Source organism: Schistosoma haematobium, chromosome 1 (assembly GCF_000699445.3).
Source record: "Schistosoma haematobium chromosome 1, whole genome shotgun sequence".
Lineage (NCBI taxonomy): Eukaryota > Metazoa > Platyhelminthes > Trematoda > Strigeidida > Schistosomatidae > Schistosoma > Schistosoma haematobium.
In genome coordinates, this window is record NC_067196.1 from 88,607,825 (window position 1) to 88,631,179 (window position 23,355).

The 23,355-nt window shown below is 33.2% G+C and overlaps 1 protein-coding gene across 3 annotated transcripts in view; it reads left to right on the top strand.

Moving 5' to 3' along the window:
* The window catches only part of MS3_00002396 (uncharacterized protein), a 95,840-nt gene that overhangs the window by 49,526 nt on the left and 22,959 nt on the right, over nucleotides 1-23,355 (top strand). For 2 of the 3 annotated variants that reach the window (XM_051209968.1, XM_051209967.1), the window contains exons 6-9: nucleotides 8,091-8,240; nucleotides 10,769-10,924; nucleotides 15,626-15,935; nucleotides 20,832-21,196. In XM_051209968.1, coding sequence (XP_051075453.1) covers nucleotides 8,091-8,240; nucleotides 10,769-10,924; nucleotides 15,626-15,935; nucleotides 20,832-21,196 — 981 coding nt within the window. Of the gene's footprint in view, nucleotides 1-6,823; nucleotides 8,241-10,768; nucleotides 10,925-15,625; nucleotides 15,936-20,831; nucleotides 21,197-23,355 lie in introns of those variants that run through there. The other variant, XM_051209969.1, reaches the window with a different exon arrangement.

Here is a 23,355-nt window from a genome sequence, read left to right on the forward strand (position 1 = left end):
AAATTAAATCGAGGACCTTTGAACCACTGAGTTACCATCCTGATGTATAAAATAAATGTATGTTATTTGGAGAAATATTTGTCTTACTTACTTACCCCTGTTACTCCTCGTAGAGGAGCATAGGTCACCCACCAGAATTCTCCATCCAACCCTGTTCTAGGCAATTCTTTCCAGTTGCTATTCATTATTTTGATATCTGCTTCTATTTCCCAACGTACTGTGATGAAGTAGTGAAAGTTCATCAGTTGACATAGCTGGGACATGTGTTACGAATTGCCAACCACCGACTGCAACGACGTGCAATGTTTCATGGTGTAGGAGTAGGTTGGAAGAAAATCAGGGACGATCAGATCACAACATGGCACGAATCCATGAAGCCACTGACAGGTGCACTGTGTGAGTCATGTTGGTATGTGGTTGAGGTCCGTGAGATGATAGCAACCGATGGTTGGAGACCTTGAATGAAATGGCTCAAAATCGTTTGTAATGGCGCAGGTGCATACACTCTTTGTGTTCTCCCACATTCTAATCTTCTCAATTCTTCATGTCCGTTTCTTTTTTTTTCTCTTTCCAAATTTATTTCACTGTATTATACTCCTTGAATAACATCTTTGAACCCCAATCTTTCCGATTACTGCTTATACTCTTACAACACCTCTAACACTATGGGATTTGAATCGACAATTGTATCTGTGTTAATGTGGTATGGTAACTCGAACTGATGTATGTACGTACAAAGTTCTACGTTGTTACTGACTGACTCTTTTTCGCTTCCCTTCAGGATCCCAAGTTAGGGCTTCCGTCGTGATGTAGTTTGATGATTTCCACTTCCAACGTCTTTTCCTAATTTCCTCTTTAGTCAGTTACTTCTATTTCGTTAATGAACTTCATGAAGTTAAATGGATCTGCACTAGATCGTTTTTACTTAATAACTAGAAAGTATCATAGCTAGAGTAAAATCTAGCTCATCATTATTCTACATTGTATAAAGTTGTAAATATATACCATAAAAGTATATTCAACAAAAGAATGATAAAACAACTTGTCACCACTTCATAATTTTAGATGTGGCAACTTGAACCGATGCATATATGTGCCTGGTCGTAAGTTGTAGCGTACTGATTAACTGACTTCTTGATTTACAATTATTCGTCGACTGTTTCCCCATTATAATAATAGAAATTACTTTGACATTAGAGAAAAAAAATCTTTTTAAAAAGAAGTAGAAGAAAACCATAAATCATTTGTGGTAATTTACAAATATGTTACTACATTAAGTGTATCTTTATCAAAGAAAATAGATTGAATGCTTAGTTCCCCTTTATTCAACTGAACAGTTAATTAATTACTATTGATTTATAGTGTTGGTTTCTTGTAGTTAAGGTAAACTATTCAATTGTCACTTACTGTAAATTGTAAAATTGGTATCTTTCTTTTATATTATAATTAACTACTTTAATGGATGTTTTACAACAGAACATGATAAATTACCACACACACACACACACACACAAAAGAATTATCATGTGAAGAAGTAACATAAAACAGATATTAAGTCCCTTGGTACTGTTTACATAAATCTTTCCATTAATGTTTAGAACTGTAATTGATCAGTCTCTTGTTGGCAAATGTGCATCATATGTGGATGGCCTCGATATAGACTTACATCACATGCTTTTTAAGCGAAGGTGGATAGTGTTTAGCAGTGGAATCCAGTTTGATGGGACTCGTCAGCTAGATGTAACAGCATTTCACAGTTGACGTTCACTCTGGGACTCGACCACAGTAACATTCGCTTCAAACGCCATCACGTCATCCACTTAACTACAATATCCTGATAACCACTTACTTGTGCAATGAGTTGAAGTTGAAATTCACTTGGTATTGTTTATTTGAATCTTCCTATTGATGTTTGAGATTGTAATTGATCAGTCACTTATTAGTATTTATATATCCAGTGCATATTGCCTTGATAATGTCCTAATTCATAAGTATTCTTGTTTCAGAATGAACATCAACTGTAAGATTCAGATATATTCAGCTGACGAGTTCCAAATACAACTAAATGCTCATCTAACTGGATTCCACTACTACCTACTATCCATCATTCCTTATAAAACAGATTTATTTCATTTGAATAAACAAACTATTTAGTATAAGATGTATTATAAACAATGTTTTCTAAACAATTATTTTGTAATGGAAAAGAAATTATGTCATATCATTGATCATATATCATAATGGCTATTTAATGTCAATTAATTAATGATCACTGTATAGTGTACATTGTTGTTAAGGAAAAGAAAAGAAAAGCAATCTAATAATAACATCACAATAAGTGTAACATTGTTCTTTTCATCTTTACGATGTATAATAAATTATTGAGCAAAAAAAGAAAAAAAAAAGATCTTTATGAAACATTTTCTGGATAAATGATTAAAATGTACATGTAAAATGTCAACAACAACAAAAAAAGTATTATTTTGGACAAATATTAATGTGTTGTTAAGTGAAATCTATTAATCAATGTTACTATGGAATTGGTTACCAGGTTAACGGAATAGAATAAAAATGATGTTCAAGGGTTCGATGATTCTCTTTTATTTCTTTTTCTTTTTGAATAGTAATGACATTAAGATAGTACGTCATGGTGATATTAATGAAGAATATATTTTAGCAAACATTTTTGTAAGAGAAATCTAAGAATAGAAATTGAAGTCAGATGATGAAAGACAGTTAGAAGGAAGCTTTTCATATAGTTTTCATAATATTTGTTATAATGAATATGATGTTCAATCATTTAGAATAACAATTAGATGGCTAATAGATTGATAGAATTCGATCAACAATAGATAAATACGAAAATGTTTATTATTCAGTAACTAATTAAGGTAACTCCTCAATGTTGATTGATGTTGGAGGTGGTTGGAAGAAAGTTGGGGACGACCAAACCAAAACGTGGCATCAGTGCTTGAAGTCACTAACTTCTAGTCTGAGCCATGTTGGTGGATGCAAACTACTTGGTTGGGGTCCAAATGACTATCGTAACCAATGGTTGGAGACTCTAGGTGTCATGGCTCAGAATCGATTACAATGGAGTAGGTGTATACACTCTCTCTCTTCCCTTAAACTATCAGATTAAAATCGCTTCATATCTTTCTTTCTACCAACTAATTCTTTCTTCCTATACTACATCCTGATACACAATCTTTTTTTAATACATTACTACCATTGAAGTGATTACATTGATGAATTTGGTATTCATCTTGTTGTGTTAATGCGGTATGACATCTTGGACCGATGCATATATGTGCCTGATCCTACAATGTAGCTGACTGATTGAATTAGTGTAACTAGGCTAGTAGATGCTACTAATTGTTCGTAGAAAAATATAATACATATTCGTATATTTATTAACCATATTACTTAGGTTTGTTACCAAGAATCAATTTATTGACTAACTCCAGTATATGACTGGAAATTATCCCGTCTACTATCAAATACAAAGATCGAGATATATAAAATGTGTAACCATAGTTGAATTTTTGAATATTTCACTTGTTCTCATCTGTTAATCCTCTTATCTGTTTCATATATATTTTTGTGAGACTATATTTTATGAACGACCTTTGAGTGACACTGGACTGACCTTGAGAGTGTCCACTTCATAAATAGGACTAAATGAGCGTTATAAATCAGTATGAGGATTTTCAGTTATGATTTACAGTTGATGGTTAAGGTTAGGAATTAGATTTAGGATTTTCGTCACGAACCGACATCAGGTAGAATGCTAAAACTCTATTTATCCAAATGGATGAGTGAACTTCGCACCAAAATGCGAGACGTGATTGGTACGTGCATAAATTATAGTTTCGTCGATATTTTTGCTATATTATTATTGTTATGTAATATTATCTAAAGAATATTTCTACTTAGTGATATTATTGTCTTAATGTTTCATCAACTTGCAAACTTACTTACTCACTTACATCTGTTACTCTAATGAAGCATAAACTGCCGACCAACATTCTCCAACCCATTCTGTCCTGAATCTTCCTTTCTGGTTCTATCCAATTGTTGTTCATTCTTCTTATGTCTGTCTGTCTGTCTATCTCCATTTTTCGGCGTTTTGTGTTCTTAATCAATTTGCATAGGAACACAATAATATCAATTCAATAACAAGTCCATGAAGTCACTGATAAGTGGACTGAGTCATGTTGGTAGGTGTAGACTACCTAGTTGGGGACCGCGAAGTGATAGCAACCGATCATAAGAGACCTTGAATGACATGGCTCAAAATCGTTTGCAATGGCTCAGGTGCATACACTCTTTGTGTTCTCCCAAATTTTGATCTCCTGATTCCTCCTTGTCTCCTTTTTCTCTTCCCAAATTTATTTCACTGTATTATACTCTTTAAATTACATCTCCAAACCCTAATCTTTCCAAATACTGCTTATACTCTTACAACACCCCTAACACTACGGGATTTGAGTCGACAATTGTATCTGTGTGCTAATGTGGTATGGCAACTCGAACTAATGTACGTATGTACGAAGTTCTACGTTGTTACTGACTGACTGACTGAATTCAATGACAAATTCAAATGAAATATCATCATTTGTATTTTATCCTCTTTGTAAAAGTGTTTTTATTTTACTTATTTATTATTAAATTGAATTCACCTGTAGGTTAAGCCAACATAAAAACATGTACATGTTCCTCCATATAACTTATAATGTTTACATTACTTAACTATAAATAAACAAAATAAGTCTTATGTATTGAATACCAAATATAATTAACGTTACATTATTTTAATGAATAAATACACACACACATAGATTCACCTGATATTATAAGAAATCAAAACAATTTAGCTTTACACTTTATTACTTCTTATTGAAAGGTGGTAAACATGTTCAATAGTAGTAATGAAAAACAAAATGTGTTTTTGGGAGTAATGAACTTTTAATGAAACCGGTTATTCTAAACAAATTACTACAGATTGTCGTTGTCGTCGTCGTCGTCGCCGTCGTTGTTGTTGGTAGTAGTATACACCTTTCATTTACTAATTACTCACATTTTTTCTTGTTTATAATTAAATAATAGAATGTGTTTTTTGTTTATTCTTGACAGATCTCTTGTTATTGTGTTTCATATTAAGTAGTATAATGCTACATACTTCTCTTTTTGTTTTGTTTTGTTTTGTTTTGTATTGTTTGTAATCTTTGACATTTGAATAAATAATCAACTTTATAGATTAGTGTAATTTTAAACAAACAATTAGAAAAAAAAACAACACATTAGGCATGCTGTGTTTACATAGAAGAACAACAGAAACAACAATGAATGATTACTACTTTTCTGACAATTTATGAAGAATTAGTTCATTCTAGAAACATGGTATTTGAAAGAGCATTACATTATCATTATGGTATGATCTGATTATTAGATAGGGGTTAATTTTGAACCTTTTTATTAATATCAGAAAAGGGGTTTTGTGGAGATTTTAGTGTATTTATAGTTAACTTCATGAGTTAATTGAACTTAGATGATCATGGAAAACCTGGAATCAATGGACGGCCGTTTCGTCCTATTGTGGGACCCCTCAGCAGTGCGCATTCATGATCCCGCCCCAAGAGGTTCGAACCCATGAACTATCAGTTTCGTGCGCGAACCCTTAAACTCTAAACCATTGAGCCGGCTGGCATCCAACAATGTTAATGTCTAATATCAACCAAGTCACAAAATTGAGCCACCGTCCATCATTGTTTTCAGTGATTTACTATCTCACGACTGACCCGGTTGAACTCCATTGGACACTGTTTCTCGCTAGAACTCCAGATTAAGCGCTCGCGCACGAGACTGATAGGTCTTGGTTTCGAATCCCACGAGGCGGGGTCGTGGATGCGTACTGCTGAGGAGTCGCACAATAGGATGAAGCGGCCGTCCAGTGCTTCCAGGTTTTTCATGGTGATCTAGCTTCAATTGACTCATGATCTTAACTATTTTTTTAAATGTCAGTATAAAGTATAGAAATAATATTTCCGTTAAACTAATCAGTAGGGAATTTTATATCGTTGGTAACCTGAATATTTATAAAACTATTAATAGAGAAAAACATAAATCATTTAAAGATTCCCATCATATTAAAAGACTAATTTATAGTGAATGAAGAATATCCTTTTCGATTAATTCTCTTTAAGTTCTACAATTCATATATCCAAATTAATAATCCGAAAATTGGTCAGGTTAAGGGTAAAGTACATCGTTTAAAGTGAAAGCATGTGAATGTAGGATTGTTAAACAAAATACTATAAAGTTGGCTAAACAAAGCTTTGATGAAGAAAGTGAACAGCTCGATATTGGCCCATTTAATATAAACCGGTCATAGTGCTATTATAAACCAACCCTTTTCAATCATTTATTTGGTCAGTAACATTTTGCCAAAGCTAGTCAGACTTAAATTCCTTCAAACGGCTAAAGCAATAGCCAAGCGGATTAAGAAACCGGAGCTATAACGTACAGGATAAATACCTTCAACCACTCCTTCTCCCCTGGCCAACATCATGGCCAATTAATCAACAGTAATCTTAGCTGTTCAATGATCTAATTTGACTATTGTAATTAAGGTCTTTTTTAGTCAATTATAATTGTCTCTGTTATGTTTATTCACAAATCTTTGTTATTATTATTATTATTATTATTATTATTATTATTATTCACTTGGTATTGTTTTGCTTGAATCTTCCCATTGAGGTTTAAGACTGTTATTGATCAGTCTGTTGTTGGCATATGTGCATACTGTGCGTACTGGGTCGATATTGCCTTAATTCACAAGCTTTATAAGCAAAGATGGATAGTGGATAACGCGATGGCGTTTGAAGCGAATGGTACCGGGTTGGAGTCCTATAGTGAACATCAACTCAGAGATGCAAGTACACCGAGCTGACGAGTCCCAAATAGGAGTGGTTGAATATATTTCTTTTGTACGCACAGCTGCGGTTTCTTAATCCGCTTGGCTATTGCTTTAGCCTTTTGAAGGACTTTAAGTCTAACCACCTTTGGCAAAATATTATTGACCAAATAAATAATTGAAACGGATTGGTTTATACTAACACTATGGTCAGTTTGCACTCTATAGACCAATATTAAGCTGTTCACTTTCTTAATCAAACTTTTGTTTAACCACATAGCCAAACATAAATATTTGAAATTGGAGGTTGTAATAATTAAATGATGTAACCCATTTAGTTAAGAATAAAATGACTTTAACAAGAGAAAACAGAGAAACTAAAATGATGACATTTCGAACTCAAGCTTCTTTGAGTCATTTTTAAAAGCTTGTTAAGTTACTGAGCAACTGGTACGAAAATAAATGTGATGGTTACCACCCTACAGAATGAAAAAGTTCAGTTTAACTCTTGGATTTAATAATTCATTTCTTAAATCATAAAGGTATATGTTAGAAATGATGAACGAAAAGGTTAAGACCTTTTTACTTAACTACAAATTGGTATTAAAACTCAAATGCATAGATGAGTGTAGTCACCACTAGAACTTAATTACTAATTTACACCTGCTACTCCTCGTGGAGGAGCATAGGCCGCCCACCAGCACTCTCCATTCAACCCTATCCTGGGCAATCCTTTCTAGTTGTTTCCAGTTGCTTTCATCCTTTTCATATCTGCTTCTATTTCCCAACGTAATATGTTCTTTGGCCTTCTTATTTTCCGCTTCCCCTCAGGATTCTAAGTTAGAACTTTCCTGTAGCTCTTCTAGAGTTACTGGTGGTCCCAAGCCCGGTTAAAGATGGAGGGTTAGGCATGGGGTCGGCAACCCTATCCTATAGAAAAAAAAATCTCGCTATAAATACGCCAGAATAGTTTTCTTTCAGAAAATGACTTTTGACTTGATGAATTTAAGTATTCTTTCAATAGATCCCTTTAGTTCAAACACTGAACTGTAGTTTGCTATCTCATCACATTCTACTGTTAGTTGTTTTCATCAACGTTTAGAAAATAAAATCAGACGATGGTATTTCTTTTCAAGTCACTACTTATTTATTATGATTATTGTTTTTAATTTAGGAATGGAAATTACATGAACATGTAGAGATTAAAAAACGAATTATTAAACAAGAATATTCTAGTTCAATGAAAAGTCATCCATGTTTATCGGTAACATGTCGAGCAGCTAGACGACCCGGATATTTTTATTGGAATGTATTTCTTATAATGGTAAGATAACATATATTATATATGATGAATGAACTTGTCATTAATTTACTGAGTATACAAAAGTAGTTTATTAATTGTCATGTTCTTAGATTATTAATTTCAATGCTGTCTATGAAGAAATTGGCTAGTAATGGATTCATCGGTATGCAATCTACCTGTTGATATATCTCATTGCTAAAGCTAAACGCTGTATTCAAAGTATGAATTCGATTAGTTTGTTCTATCAGAAGGGATTTTTTGGAGAATGTAGTAATTTCAGTAGTTGAGATTATGAGTCAACTGAAGCTAGACTACCATGGAAAACCTGGAAGCACCAGACGGCTGTTTCGTCCTATTGTGGGACTCCTCAGCAGTGCTCATTCATTCTTGGATGCCGGCTGGCTCAGTGGTCTAGTGGTTAAGCGCTCGCGCGCGAGGCTGATAGGTCCTAAGTTCGGATCCCGCGATCAGGATCGTGGATGCGCACTGCTGAGAAGTTATATACTAGGACGAAACGACCGTCCAATGCCTCCAGATTTTGCGTGGTGGTCTAGCCGCAATTGAGATGGTGGAGAAGATTTGTAGCTCAGATGGATGATTTTGGTGGAGTTTTGTTCTCTGAGCTGGATGGTTTGGTCGTCCAAACCATCCAGCTCAGAGAACAAAACTCCACCAAAAGCCTCAATTGACTCATGATCTCAGCTATTGTAATTTGTTCTTGTTAGACAGTAAGTATTTCTAGATATATCTTATTAATACTGATAACGTTACAAATGAAATAACGAGTTAATATTAAGGGTACTTTTGGCGTCGAATGAGATCATCATTTTATTGTTTCAATTATATGAATGATTCACTTAATAATCGATTGGTAAGGTGATTCAGCCATGTCTACAATGAAACACAGTGGTGACTGAAATCTGTGACTTAAATAGACCATGTAGTTTTGATACTATAGAATATGAATGTTTTAGTTAGTCTAATTTGTCGAATGTCTTTTATTGACTTATTTTAGGATGATACATGAGGACATACTACTAATTAGTACTTCATTAACCAATAATAATTCCATTTTAATTGAAATAGAATGTGGAGGGAAACAGTTGGATTGTTTCAATGAGTCGGATAAAAGAGCACTCAGTAGAGAGACATGAACAAAATTTTCAACTCATCATACATGCAAAAGTCGAAAAAAATTTCTAATTCCCAGTCTTAACAAAATTATTTTTCTGGTTAGCGTTTTTTTAATTTTCTACGGGATGAGGTCGCTAACCGCGTGCTCAACCCTCCTCGTTTATCCGGGATTGCGACTGGTGGTAGCGCCAGGGGGGCTCCAGACGGAAATAGTCTTGATAAAATTTAAAACATAACAGAAGATAATGAATGTTGAATAATTTGATTATCCACTTTTGAATGAACATATATTTGGAAACATAATTCAATATTAAAATGATTATTTTGATATTAGATCCTATGGACAGCTAAGACAAGTAGAATTTCAATGAAATCATGTTGGATGTAAGGAGGCAGTTATCCACTGAAGACAATAAAAGATAGTTACACAATATTGTGGACTGATTCAAATTAAACTACATTTAAATTGCCATGTGATCTGAAAAAAAATTCTTAAAATTGCTAATTGAATAATGGCATATATTTTACTGTTATCTTTGCCACTACCATCAGGTCACATATTAAAATGAAGATCAGCTAATGATTTATGAACTGATAAGCAGCCTGATTAAATATCTGGGCTACCTGTTCCTGCAATTTAGATATTTCAACAAGTTATCTGTATTTTTAAGCAAAGATAGATAGTGACTAGCAGTGGAATCCAGGACCCTTGTCCCGTCCTATTTGGGAATTGTCAGCTGGTTATACCTGCAGTCCGTACAGGATGCACATATGCCAACATGAGACTGATTGTTTACAGTACTAAATAACAATGGGAAGATACAAGTAAAACAACATCAAGTGAATTTATCTGTATTTTGTTTTGTTTTAACAGATCATAAAGTCACTTAATTGCACAACCTATTCATGTGGATTTGAGAAAAGTTCACGACGTTTCGCTATACAAGTGAGAAAGAGTACAATCAGAGACATTGTGGTTACTAGCAATATACTTTGAAAAGATTGTACGTTATTCGGATGTCAGATTGTGGAATCAAGGATATGTGTCTTGTTCTATTAGGTACTTGCTATTTACATCATTGTTTTGATCTTCATTTTGGAACCCCAACACAATACCTATCCCTTTAAATGACTCTCAACTAGTCTACTGAGTCTAAATGCCCACTAAATTGTTCATCAAGTATGACGGTATTAGGAACATTTATAATTTCTCGTTATTGATTTAAGTAACGAATTTCGATTAGCCATTTCTCATGTATGTACATTTTGAATGATACTACCTTTTGATTACAAGTTCTTATTGAAGTAATATTATGATTATCAATGTAATTCTTGGATCCTGTTTCATTCATTTCAATGTTTCATTATCTTTACAAACAATTCGAATAATAAAACTATTTTCTTCTTTTATTCAGTTCATGATTTCTGGTTTGGCATTTGCTACATTTGCTGTTTCACCGGATAAAGCAGAACTTCGTCTACGTTTATCATTTACATTAATTCTGACCAGTGTCACATTTAAATATGTGATTACACAAAGTTTACCAAAAATTTCATATTTAACTTATATGGTAAGTTATTTATACTTAGTACTGCTTCATTTACTGGTTTCATTCGAATAGATTTATATAGTAAAGATTATAATTGTAACTAATGATGACATTGCAGGTATCGTTATCGAGGTTTGACTTGATAATTTCGAATAAATTAGGCATTGGGTAGATTGTTATAAATGAAATAAAAGTAATATATATGTGGATATGTCAATGAGTAGAAAATTAGATTTTCTGACATTTCGTGACTCAGTGTAAGCCACTTCTTCAGAGTTTAGATAGTACAAAGGAACAACACAAAAATATTATGTGATCAAACGGAAAAAAACAGATCTGAACAAGTCAATGTCATATCATCCCGGTTAAGGTCATTTATAATTGACATGTATGTAAATTTTTGTGTGTATGTGTGCAATGTCAAGAATGAAATAAATGTGACCTTGATATTGATCTGGTCATTTATTCTCTGAAGAAGTGGCTTACACCAATTAGATATAAGATAACACATCTCGGATTTTGGAGCGAAATTCATTCATCTATTTGGATAAATAGAGGTTTAACATTATATCTGATGACAGTTCGTGATGAAAACCTTAAATGTAATGCCTAACCTTAACCATCAACCGTAAATCATAATTTTAATTCCTAACACTGGTTTATAACCGTCATTTAGTTCTAATCACTAGGTGTCCACTCTCAAGGTCAGTTTAATATCGTTCAATTGTCGTCCATAAATTATAGTCTCACCGAAGTTTTGGTAAAACAGTACATTTATGAATACTATTCAATATGAAGTCAGTCTTTATTACTTTTTACCACTTCTTTAATTGAATTTAGATTATGATAACAATGATTATTAAATTGTTTAGGGTTAATGGAAAGTCTATTGTTTGTTTGAATCATCCCATTAATGTTTGAGACTGCAATTGATCAATTTCAACATAAAAAGGAAGATTCAAACAAACAATACAAAATGAGTCATAACTCTATCCAACTGCACAACTAATGGCTATCAGGAATCAGTATCTAAGTGGATAACGCGATGATATTTGAAGCGAACGATACTGAATTCGCGTCCTGGAATGAACATGACAAGTCTCAGATAGGACAAAATGCGTATCCTAGATTCTACTGCTAGCTACCACTTATCTTCATTTATAGAATTAATTTTGTTTATCTTGAAACCAACATTGCACTATGTACGTCATTTGAATGTCCTAAAATTTAGATTTAATTACCATATACTTATTAACAATCAATTGAAGTTAACTTTAATCTGAATCATTTCATTGAAAATTAACCGCTAATTTAATGACAGGGTGAACAATTTCGGGGGTTCAGTTGTTGGTTAACACACACACACACACACACACATAGACATTCATGCATGGTTACACGTTCGAAGAAATTGCTTTCATTTGCAACTTTATTTGAACAGTAAAAAAGTTCTAAAAAAAAAAGAGTAAAGAGAAATGTGGGTATTTTGTGTGTATCACTTCTGAAATAAAAATAAAATTCCGATACATAAAAGTCAAATTTATTTAAAAATTTCGGCCCCAGTGACAATTATTACATCTGGTGTCTGACAGAGAGAGAGAGAGGGAGAGGGGGAGGGACAAATAGAGAAAATGAACGAAATTAGCATTCTATATTTATCTGACTTGTACATTTTTTATTGATTATTTGAAACAAGTTTGATTTTTTTTTTCGTACAAAGTTCGGGTTTAAATAAAAATGGCAAAATTGGACAGAATATTGATTTAAGATTTTAATAGATCATTTATGTTATTAATATGAAATTAGCTTAGATACTATTGAAAGTTACAGGGTATTGTACGATTGTTTCGTTCTAGTGTAGTAAACATCTGCGATGGATTGAATTTCTTTATAGGAAACAAGTTAAACAAATTGAAGTCAAGTTAATGTCTTATATTCTTGGTGTATAATTTTGTTTTAAAAACATTAAAGCAATGAGTTCTTTTGATGAATTTCGATTATGTAATAAGAAGACGAAGATTATCAGAACTATCAAAGAAAGAACAAGGTGCATGCTTCATCCAAAACCTAAAAGACATGAAAACGATTGTGTCACATCCCACTGTGTTTACCAATTTAACTGTGTGTGTTTGTGGTCACACATACCTAGGGAGGAGCAATCGTGATCTCAAAATTAGGGTGTGTGAACATATACCAAAATGGTTGCAGAAACAAATAGAATCAAGTGACCCAATAAGAGCAGAGGATAAACATCCATCATCCTCTATTACTAAACATATAATCGAAACAGATCATAAGATTGGTCTTAACTCGTCTTTTGTGGTGTTGTACAAAAGTGTAAAAAGGCGTATATTAAGATTTGTTGAATCTTTAGGCATACGAAAATTCAAATCCCCCTTTCTGTATTCAAAAACAGTTTGTTCTCACCTTAAACCTACCCTGGTAATATTAGCTTATGATCCAGAGTGATTAAGTTTCGAATTGTGTTCACATTATTATTATTATTATTAAAATTAAAACACGAAGTTCAGCGAAGGGATCTCTTTTCAACGAATTTATTATCATGCTATGATGAGCATATACAAATAAAATAATGAGGATGTAAGACATAAGTAAAGGGGGAATGTAATAATAATAATAATAATAATAATAATAATAATTGAATAATCAAAATACTTAAGACCAAGGTAACGATAACGATAAGACGTACTTCTTTTGTACGCATAGTTCTGGTTTAAGCTCCTGGATGGTAAGAGCTTCGGCTATTTTTAAAAGTTGGGTGCGAAGAAATCTGGGTAGATTTGAACGAATCATATAAACAACCTTAAATTCATTTTTTTGGATCTGTGGAATGGTTACAGTCAATTAGGTGTTCAAGTATAGAACTCCTAACTGCTTTCCTTTCATCCTTATAGAACCAAGCTGGGATATGTTCCCGTATCCGAGTTGAAAGCGAGCGCTGGCTACGGCCAATGTGCCTTGCTCCACAAGAGCAGGTAAACTGGTAGATTACTCTTATTATTATCTTCGTCTCCTCTTTCTCCCATTTCCAGTGTAGTTGACCCTTTATTTTTTTATATATAAATGTGCTTAACAAGTATATTACGTGTAATCAGGTTGTTCGAAATATTTAGCGCTAATATATCATCACAACTCCGCCTGGAGTGCCTCCGGGGGCTACTGCCGGTATCAAGCCCGGATAAAGGAGGAGGGTTGGGCATGGGGTTAGCGACCCCATCCCGTAGAAAACTAACTCGCTAAAAAAAGCTAACCAGAAAAAATCATTCAAACCTTTTAAACTCTGCCCTGGGAGTCAGAAGGTCTTCATTTAGAACAGTTATGACGCCTCATGATACATGCAAAATGCTAGTCGGCGGCCTATGTTCCATTAGGAGTAACAGGCGTAAGTAAGAAAGTAATATATCATCATATAGTTCTGATAATCTTCGTCTTCTTATTACATTATCAATGTATAATTTTGTACTGTTAAAAAATAAGAAGCTATTGAACTAATGAATTCATTAAACTGAAATTCTATGACGTAATTATATTTTGATTTGGACCCTATATATATATAGATACGTATGATGATAAATTGTTTTCTATAGTTTTTTTCTGTTATATTATGTTTTTACATAACCTGTGTTTATTTGGTAAATCCATAGTTGAAATGTTTCCTATTCAATAGTGAATGAAACAATAAACATTTTTAGTAAATGAAGCAAAATATTTTCATGTTGTACTTTTACTGAACTTACTTTCTCTTTAATGAGATGTTTCGCCTGTTAAAAGGTTTGAATAATTTTTTCTGGTTAGCGTTTTTTAGCCAGTTAGTTTTCTACGGGATGGGGTCGGTAACCCCATGCCCAACCCTCCTCCTTTATCCGGGCTTCGGACCGGCAGTAACCCCCAGGGGGGGACTTCAGGCGGAGTTTCTTTAATGAGATAGTTGTCTATAAATACAATTGGTTAACAATACGTTATTATTGACTTCTATATGGATTTTTAGTCTTATAGATCTTATAGAGTACTAGTTACGTATGTGTAGAAGAATCCTAAACTCAATGTTCATGATTAATTATATAGTCAAATGAGGTGAATAAAATTTTTTAAAAAGTAAGTTTTTAATAATTGAATTCACAAGTTGATCTAAACTAGATCATCATTGGAAACTTGGACGTACTGGACGGTTGTTTCGTCCTAGTTCATGAACTCTCAACAGTATGTATGTATGATCCCACATGTGGGACTCGAAGTCAGGATCTTCTGTCTCGCGCGTGGATGTCTAACCTCTAGACTATTGAGTCGGCTTCCAACAGTGTTACTGTCTAACTTCAATCAATCCATGATCTTGAGCAATCATTCATCCGCTGTCTTCATCTCACACCAGTTGAACTCCACTCTTCACGGCTTCTCGCTAGAACTTCAGGAAATCCATCTTGAAGACAGTCACTAGTGAGCACATGATGATTATTATTGGAATGAGGGTTTTGTGGAATATTTTTTACCTTTTTGATCTGTGCTATCAGCTAATAAACTGTAGTTGCCGCTTTTCATTGTTCTCTGATTTTAAACACCGTTGAGATTTTTATATTATAACGGTTATTGAAGTGATTGATTAGCGAAGATTCTTATTTTTCTACTCAATAAATATGCACATTCAGTGTTTGCTATAAAAAAGTTATTATCTATTTCTTGGTATTCAATTACTTTTACTTTCAGGATAAGTATGTTTTAATGTCGTTATTCATTCTGTGCATAATCAGTATTTGGCATGCAGTTGTTACATTGATTGGTTTAGATTTTGATTTACCCGATTCACCTGGATTTGGATCATCTTTACCTAGTACTTCTACAACTACTACTACAAGTACTACTAATACTACTGCAACTACTACATCTGCTATTATTTCACCGAATTTAAATGTAAATACAACAAATCAAAGCCCTAGATTATATTTTCCTAATCATAATAAATCAGAATCAATACAGTCTACTCCTAATCATTCTCAAATGAAAATATCAAATTACAGTAAGAACAATATATGCACATTTATTTTGTTATTGTTATTTCTATGATAGACTATCAGTAAACAATAAAATGTAGGTTTATGTTTTAACACAGAGTGATATCAATTTATGAATAAGCAAGCGAACAAACTAAAGAATAGTTTATATTTTTTGTTGAGATCATGAACCTATCTAACCACGACAACCAGTGAAAACTTGGAAGAACTGGACGATCGTTTCGTCTTAGTACGGGAATTTTAAACAGTACTTCCCGACGGTTCTACGAATTTCGATCTCGTAAGCGAACAGTTAACCTCTGGAAAACTAATCTACGATCCAATGATGTATAAGTCTAATTTCAATTGATTCGTAATCTCAATAACATTTAAGAATCTCCATAACCCCATACTAATAATACACATTAATTTCAATTGAAGATATGAATGTTACGAACATAAATTGTACGATTGTTTACGTTTAGCACCAATACAACTAAACGGAGACTAATTTAAATTTGGTCCGTCACAAGAGACAATTCGGATAAGAAAACTTAATGACACTATAATTTATAAACAACATTTGAGCAGCGCTAAAATAACCTTGGAATGTGCACCACGTTACCAAGGTTAAATGAGGGTTATAGGTTAGTGTGAAGGAATTAGGATTAGGATTTACAGTTGGACGTTAGCGTTAAGAATTAGATTTGATGTTTTTATCACAAACTGACATAAGCTGTAATTCCAAAATGATATTTAACCAAATGAGTGAATGAATTTCGCGCCAAGATTCAAGTACTCCTATCTTAAATGTGATTGGTTCGTTTATAAATCATAGTCTCGTCGAAAACTTCATTCGAACTGAGAAGATTCAATTTAGTGAACATAAACTAAACTATGATAGTACTACTCGAAATATTTTTTAGAAATACTATATGGGGTACAACACGAAAATGTCAAGATAATAAATGTGTAGGGTCAGTGAAATGTAACTGGACCCTATTTGGGTCACTGAATATCGAACAAATCGTCGATCCCTATCAAGGTCAAGGACAATCAACTCGCATCAGTTAATCGTACGCCATGGACTGGCCCATGCGGCAGTGGTTTTACTTTCGCTTTTATCTACCTTAACTAATATATTTCTGTAATAACGAACTCTGTGTTATACAGTCTTCAAAGCAGTCATAGTACTTTGATAGGTCTAAGGAGTAGTCTACGTTAGATGCTGACTGCGAGATGTGAATTCGAAGTTAGCTGTTTCGTCACACCATTCCCGTCTAACTCGAGTAGGCCTCCAATCGTTCGACATAGATCATCTATAAAGGAATGGACAATATTCTATTGGAATTGGTTTTAAAAGTCGATTTCATCAGAAAATTAAGGAAGAAATAGTAGATAGATTGCAATAAGTAAAACTTTGGATTCCTGACATTTCAAGACTTAATGTGAGTTACTTCTTCAGAGTAAATAACTGAAATAACCTAACTGAATTAATACAAATTTACATGGTCTATATAAACGTCAGAAATTCGAATTTCTAATCACAGGAATATTACAAAAATATAACTGTTTCATTCTTATTAACCTTCTATTCAATGCCTAATTTATTTAAAACTATCCAATTCAACCGTGATATGGATATCTAGATAAATTCAAAGCTCCATTGTTGACATCTAAGCAATTCTAAGTCGACTACCCTTGATCAAGGATACATAATTCATGAAAATATAGTGAAGGAGAATGATGTGAACAGGGAAACAAGAAGCCTTGACAAACTACGGAAGCTATTTTACGGGACGTTATTTCATGTTATGCAAAGCTTGTTAAACACTAACATTTATTTTTGTCCCTAATCTTTCGTTCGATGTATGATTCATTGCCATGCCCTTTTCTGTTCCGAAGCTATTGTAATTTAAACATAATATTTTGCACCCTATTTTCTACTCTAATTCCCGGCTTTGTACATAATTGTATTTTTCCTAATTATTGTACGATTTGGTCTGGTTAGTCACCTATTTATTCATGCATCTTTTTACACTAATCTGAAAATCAGGGAAATCAAGGTATCGGGAATAGATCGAATAGTGTTCCAGGACTCTTGTTTTCTCTCATTCGCGTGCTTGTCAGTCAATCAGGTGATAGAATAGTTTTCTTCTCTCTACCCCACTTTGGACTCACGCATACTAGCCTCAAGGTTACGTTGGTCTTAATCTGGATTAGATAAGTATCCTCAGCACCAAAAGTGGGTATATAGACCAAAGGACATAACAGGGAACACCAGTGAGGACAACCGGATGTGTCTCAACACAAAACTAGAGAATCTCTTAGTAAAATATGAGAACCATACAATAAATACTTCATTTGCAAAATGTCAATCAATTGTCTCAGACTTCAGTTTTCCTTCATTTTCATACCAATCATTTTCTGTTCTCGTTCTTTTTCCTCTGATCTTCTTAACCGTCTGCCGCCAAACATTTCACTTAAATTTACTGAAGCTACTTTGGTGTGTGCTACTGATGTCAACAGCTATAAATAGTATGTATCATTAATCGAAAGTGAAATGCCTGAAGGCAGAAGGTTAAGAAGATGGAAGAAAAAAGAACGAGCAAAGTGAATGATTACTGTGAAAGTGAAGGAACAATTAAATCTGAGATAACTGATTAACATTATTCACTGTATTGTTCTCAGATTTTACTAAGATGTTCTATAATTTTGTATTGAAATGTACTCGATTGTCCTCACTGGTGTTCTCATTCACTACACTAGAACTATTTAACACTTAAAACCTAGTTCATTTGTTCAAAAGAAACATTTATAATATCATTATTACCCTTCTCATAGTTTTCTTTTCAACTTGATTTCAAATACTTGATCATATAATCAACTGAGTTTTTCACTCTATGATTTTTAATTAGTATTTTGCTTCATTTTCTGAAGTAATTTTTGTTACGTATTTGATCTGTCTAACCACTTTTAGTGCTGAGGATAATTTGGCTAATCCAGAATAAGACGTTGACGCGATAGGCTGACCGACCTAACCTTGAGTCTAGTACGCGTAAGTTCGAACTGGGGTATAAACAAGAAAACCATTCTATCACCTGACTGGCTGACAGGAACGCGAATTAGAGAAGACAAGTCAACTGGAACACTACTCTATTTATTCCCAATTCCGATCTGGTTCCTGATTTCAGATCAGTGTAAAAAGATGCATGAATAAATAGATGACTAACCAGACCACATCGTACAATAATTAGGAAAAGTACAATTATGTCCAAAGCTGGGAATTAGAGTAGAAAATAGAGTACAAAATATTATGTTTATGTTGTAACGGGTGGATTGCAGGTTAGATGCGCAGCGTATTTATCGATCGAATCAGTGACACGTAAAACACGTAAGGACGACCTAGAGTCCCGATCGGTCCCGCTTCCCTGTCTAGACCAGCCCGTTGAGTCTAGAACGCAAGTCACAGCCTCTGAGTTATGAATCGCTATATTTCAAACATACTCTGTTTATATACCAACCAAACAGACCACATCGTACCATAAAAATAGAAAACAACATTTGTACAATATTTAACGAGTGAAATATATAATGGCCAATGGGGAATGCCCATTTAAAGTCCAAGGACATCATTAGACTTAACATGATAATGATTGGTATATTCCTCAGCATCCCTAACAGTTTAAATTTCAATAGATTGGGAACAAAAAGGGCTATGACAGTGAATCATACATCGAACGAAAGCTTATGATATGTAGAATAGACTAGGGACATAAATAAATGTTAATGTTTTGCCAGCTTTTCATAAAATGAAATAACGTCCCGTAAAATAGCTTCCGTAGTTTGTCAAGTCTTCTTGTTTCTCTGTTCCTATCAGTCTTTTCTTATGAGTCTTTATTTGGAACACTTCTTTCTCAATATGATTAATGTTGAATAAACTCTTTGATCTATCAATGATTATCAACATTCAAATCTATTCATTTTTACTTAGATAGATATATTAACATCTATGCATAATTGTAAGCAGCTGATAAGAATATGATGAAATGAAATTGTTCCATATAGTTTTACTAAATTCATTTTGTCAGTATAGTTTTGTTGTGGTTGTTGAATTTTGACTGAGTTTATGGATCGATCAATGTTAGACTATCATTGAAAACTCTCATTAAAAATGTGAATTGGTTGAAGATAGGCATTGATACTGTCTCAGTAATCTAGAGGTTAGACGTCCACCCGCGAGATCGAAGGTCCTGGATCCGAATCTCACATTGCGGACCGTGGATGGGCACTGTTGAAGATTACCATATTGGGACAAAACAACCCTCCGTGAGCTTCCAGGTTTCCAACAGTGGTCTGATATTGATCAATTCATAATCTCAAATAAAATCTTTGTTTGCTTCATTCACATTAACGAATGGAACTATGTGTATTAATATGGGAATCGTTTATAATGAACTTGCATCAGCTATTTTATAGAATGTCAGTAACAAACCTAGAGAAGGCCTCTTATTTATTTATTTAATTTTAATCATCATCAGGTAAGACTATAACTTATGGACAACCATTGAGCTACACTGAACTGACCTTGAGAGTGTCCACTTAATAAATAGGACTAAATGAGCGTTATAAATCAGTATGAGGATTTTCAATCATGATTTACAGTTGATGGTTAGGGTTAGAGTTAGATTTAGGGTTTTCATCACGAACTGACATCAGGTAGAATGCCAAAACTCTATTTAACCATATAGATGAATGAATTTCGCGCCAAAATCCGAGATGTGTTATCTTATGTCTGATTGGTTGGTTCATAAATTATAGTCTTGCCAATTTACAAATAACCTAGCAATGTTTAATGTAAGTCTTTCAAGTACATATTATTGTCTAAATAGTTCATTATGTTATGTTAATTTTGATTTTAGAGTTTTCAAATACATCTCAACTATCAGAACAAATGAATAATTCAGATGCATTACCTTCATTGCATAATCTCTCATCATTATCTCCATTGTCTTTGTTATCTACTCCGTCTATGTACAATAATCTATTACAGGATGATTCCTTTACACTATTATCTAAAACAGGAACACCATTAATGACGGCAACACCTGTTAATCAAACATTCAACTCTTTATTAAAAGAACAAAACAATGGATGTAGTCGGACTAATCGTATGGCATGTTCCGATTGGAAAATGGTACAACAAATAGAAAAACATGTATTCACATCATTTGTTACAATTTATATATTGGCACATGCAATTTTTATATTTTGGCTTTATTTCGATGTAAGTTATCTTGGGGGGAAATTGTTAATTTAAAAGAATACATTGTAATATAATTTTATTTAAATCTTACCTAATCTCTGTTAAGTTATCAGCATCATATTATAGTGTGTGTGCGGTACTTATATTGATATAAGTAGTATATGACGCCAGTCAGAAATGAAATGCCTAAGAGCAGAAAATTGGGAAGATTGAATCGAAGAGAACGGGTATAGAGAGTGATTTTTATGGAAATGAAGGAGCAATAACGTTTAAAACAGTTGATGGACATTTTTCAAATGAAGTATTGGACATATGGTATTTACAAGCTGTCGCAACTTATGTTTCTGTTCATTACAGAATAACTTAAAGCTTCCCCGTACATGTATGTGAATGAGGTCTAATATATTAACAAAGAATTTAGATAGTAAGAATGAAAATGGTTTTATCGTAAAATGAATTCGACTCAATACTAACTTATAGTACGTTCATTAATGTTCTGTGAAGAGGAATTACTGGATAGAACTCTCAATCTCTCTCTCTCTCGGGATCAATAAATGTTACAGTTACTCAAAATAAAAGACTGAAATACTCTCGTTTAATTGAGATAATCATGATCCTAGAGAAGGAACATCCTTACTTACTGTTACTCCCAATGGAGCATAGGCTATCGACCAGCATTCTCCAACGCACTCTGTCCCTGTTCAATTATTCTACTTATTAATTATTCATAAAAGTTACATTGATATTTAAAAGAAAATTAATCTCTAACTAAAAATGACACCTATTCGATAAATTTTAATAATCAATAAAATCTGTTAAAAAGGGAACTAATATAGCCAACACTCCTACAGTTAATTTTGATCAAACCCTTTTTTTTAACTTATTCAACAGACAGTGTTATTCGGACGGTAATAGTTCGTCTATTTATTTGTATCATTATGATCATTATTATGTTTGTGTAAAGGTGTATGCTTGATCACATGTGACAGCCTACTTACATATCTCTCTCTAGCTTAAATGTTAATCTCTTAAATATCATTCGATGAATCATTCTTGTTCCCATGTCTATATGTCCTCGAAACCTATTATTAGCCTTTGTCTTACCTAGCTGCGCCTTGATATGATTTGATTATTAAATTTACCTCTGTATTCGTTTATATACACACATTTTCCTCTCTGTTCCATAATCGTTCGATGTGCTTATAACTTTGTTACCTGTACTGTCCGCTAATAAACTACATTCACCGCTTCATATTATCTTCTAAATTCAAACATGATTATCAAGGTGACTGATTAAACGAAGCTAAGTCACTACACTACAATAAGATTATTTTATAAAACATATAAAAATGTGTCATTTTGTTGAAGATTTATGATAACAATAATACAATATCATGGCTTCTGGAAATGAACACATGTATAATTAAAGAACTAAAAGATGACATAGATATAAGTACCATATGTTTGTCTGACATAATTAAAAGACATAAAATGTCAGCATATACTTGGATACAATTTAATTGCATTCTAATTATTAACAACAGTAGCAATGGTAACAACAACAGCAACACCAACAATAGGATAGCAACAACAACCACGATAGCACCAACAACATAATGTATATTTGAAGTGTATGAGTGTTGTTGTTGTTGTTTAAACATCTGTATTAACTAATTACTAAGTGATTATTATTACTATAATTCTATTGTAATAGAAATGTAATATTAATGTTAAATATAATTAAGACTTGGTCAAAACAGTTTTCTTTACTCCAAAAAAGAATTTATTTTTGGAATAGAAAAAAGGTACAAATTCTTACCGTAGTTACTGTCGGGTGATGGTCGAAAATGATCCAAAGAATAGTTGAAGTTTGAACAACTGTCTTGTTTTTCGTAAGGTTAAAAGCAAGATCTTTAGGGTATATATATATGCATATTATAGACTCTACACTAATCATGATATATTTGGATTGTGATTAGAAATAGAATCTAGGACCTGCTCTAATTCCTATTTGGTGATGGTTAACTATATGAAATGCATATCATGAATTTCAATGTTAACAACGATCTGTAGTGTTGGTTGATATTGTTAGGCCTATATACTTTATTCTAGCTTCTGGATAGGTCCATTTATCCGTTCTTCTTAACGTTGTTAATTATTCACTTATGAACCTTGACTGT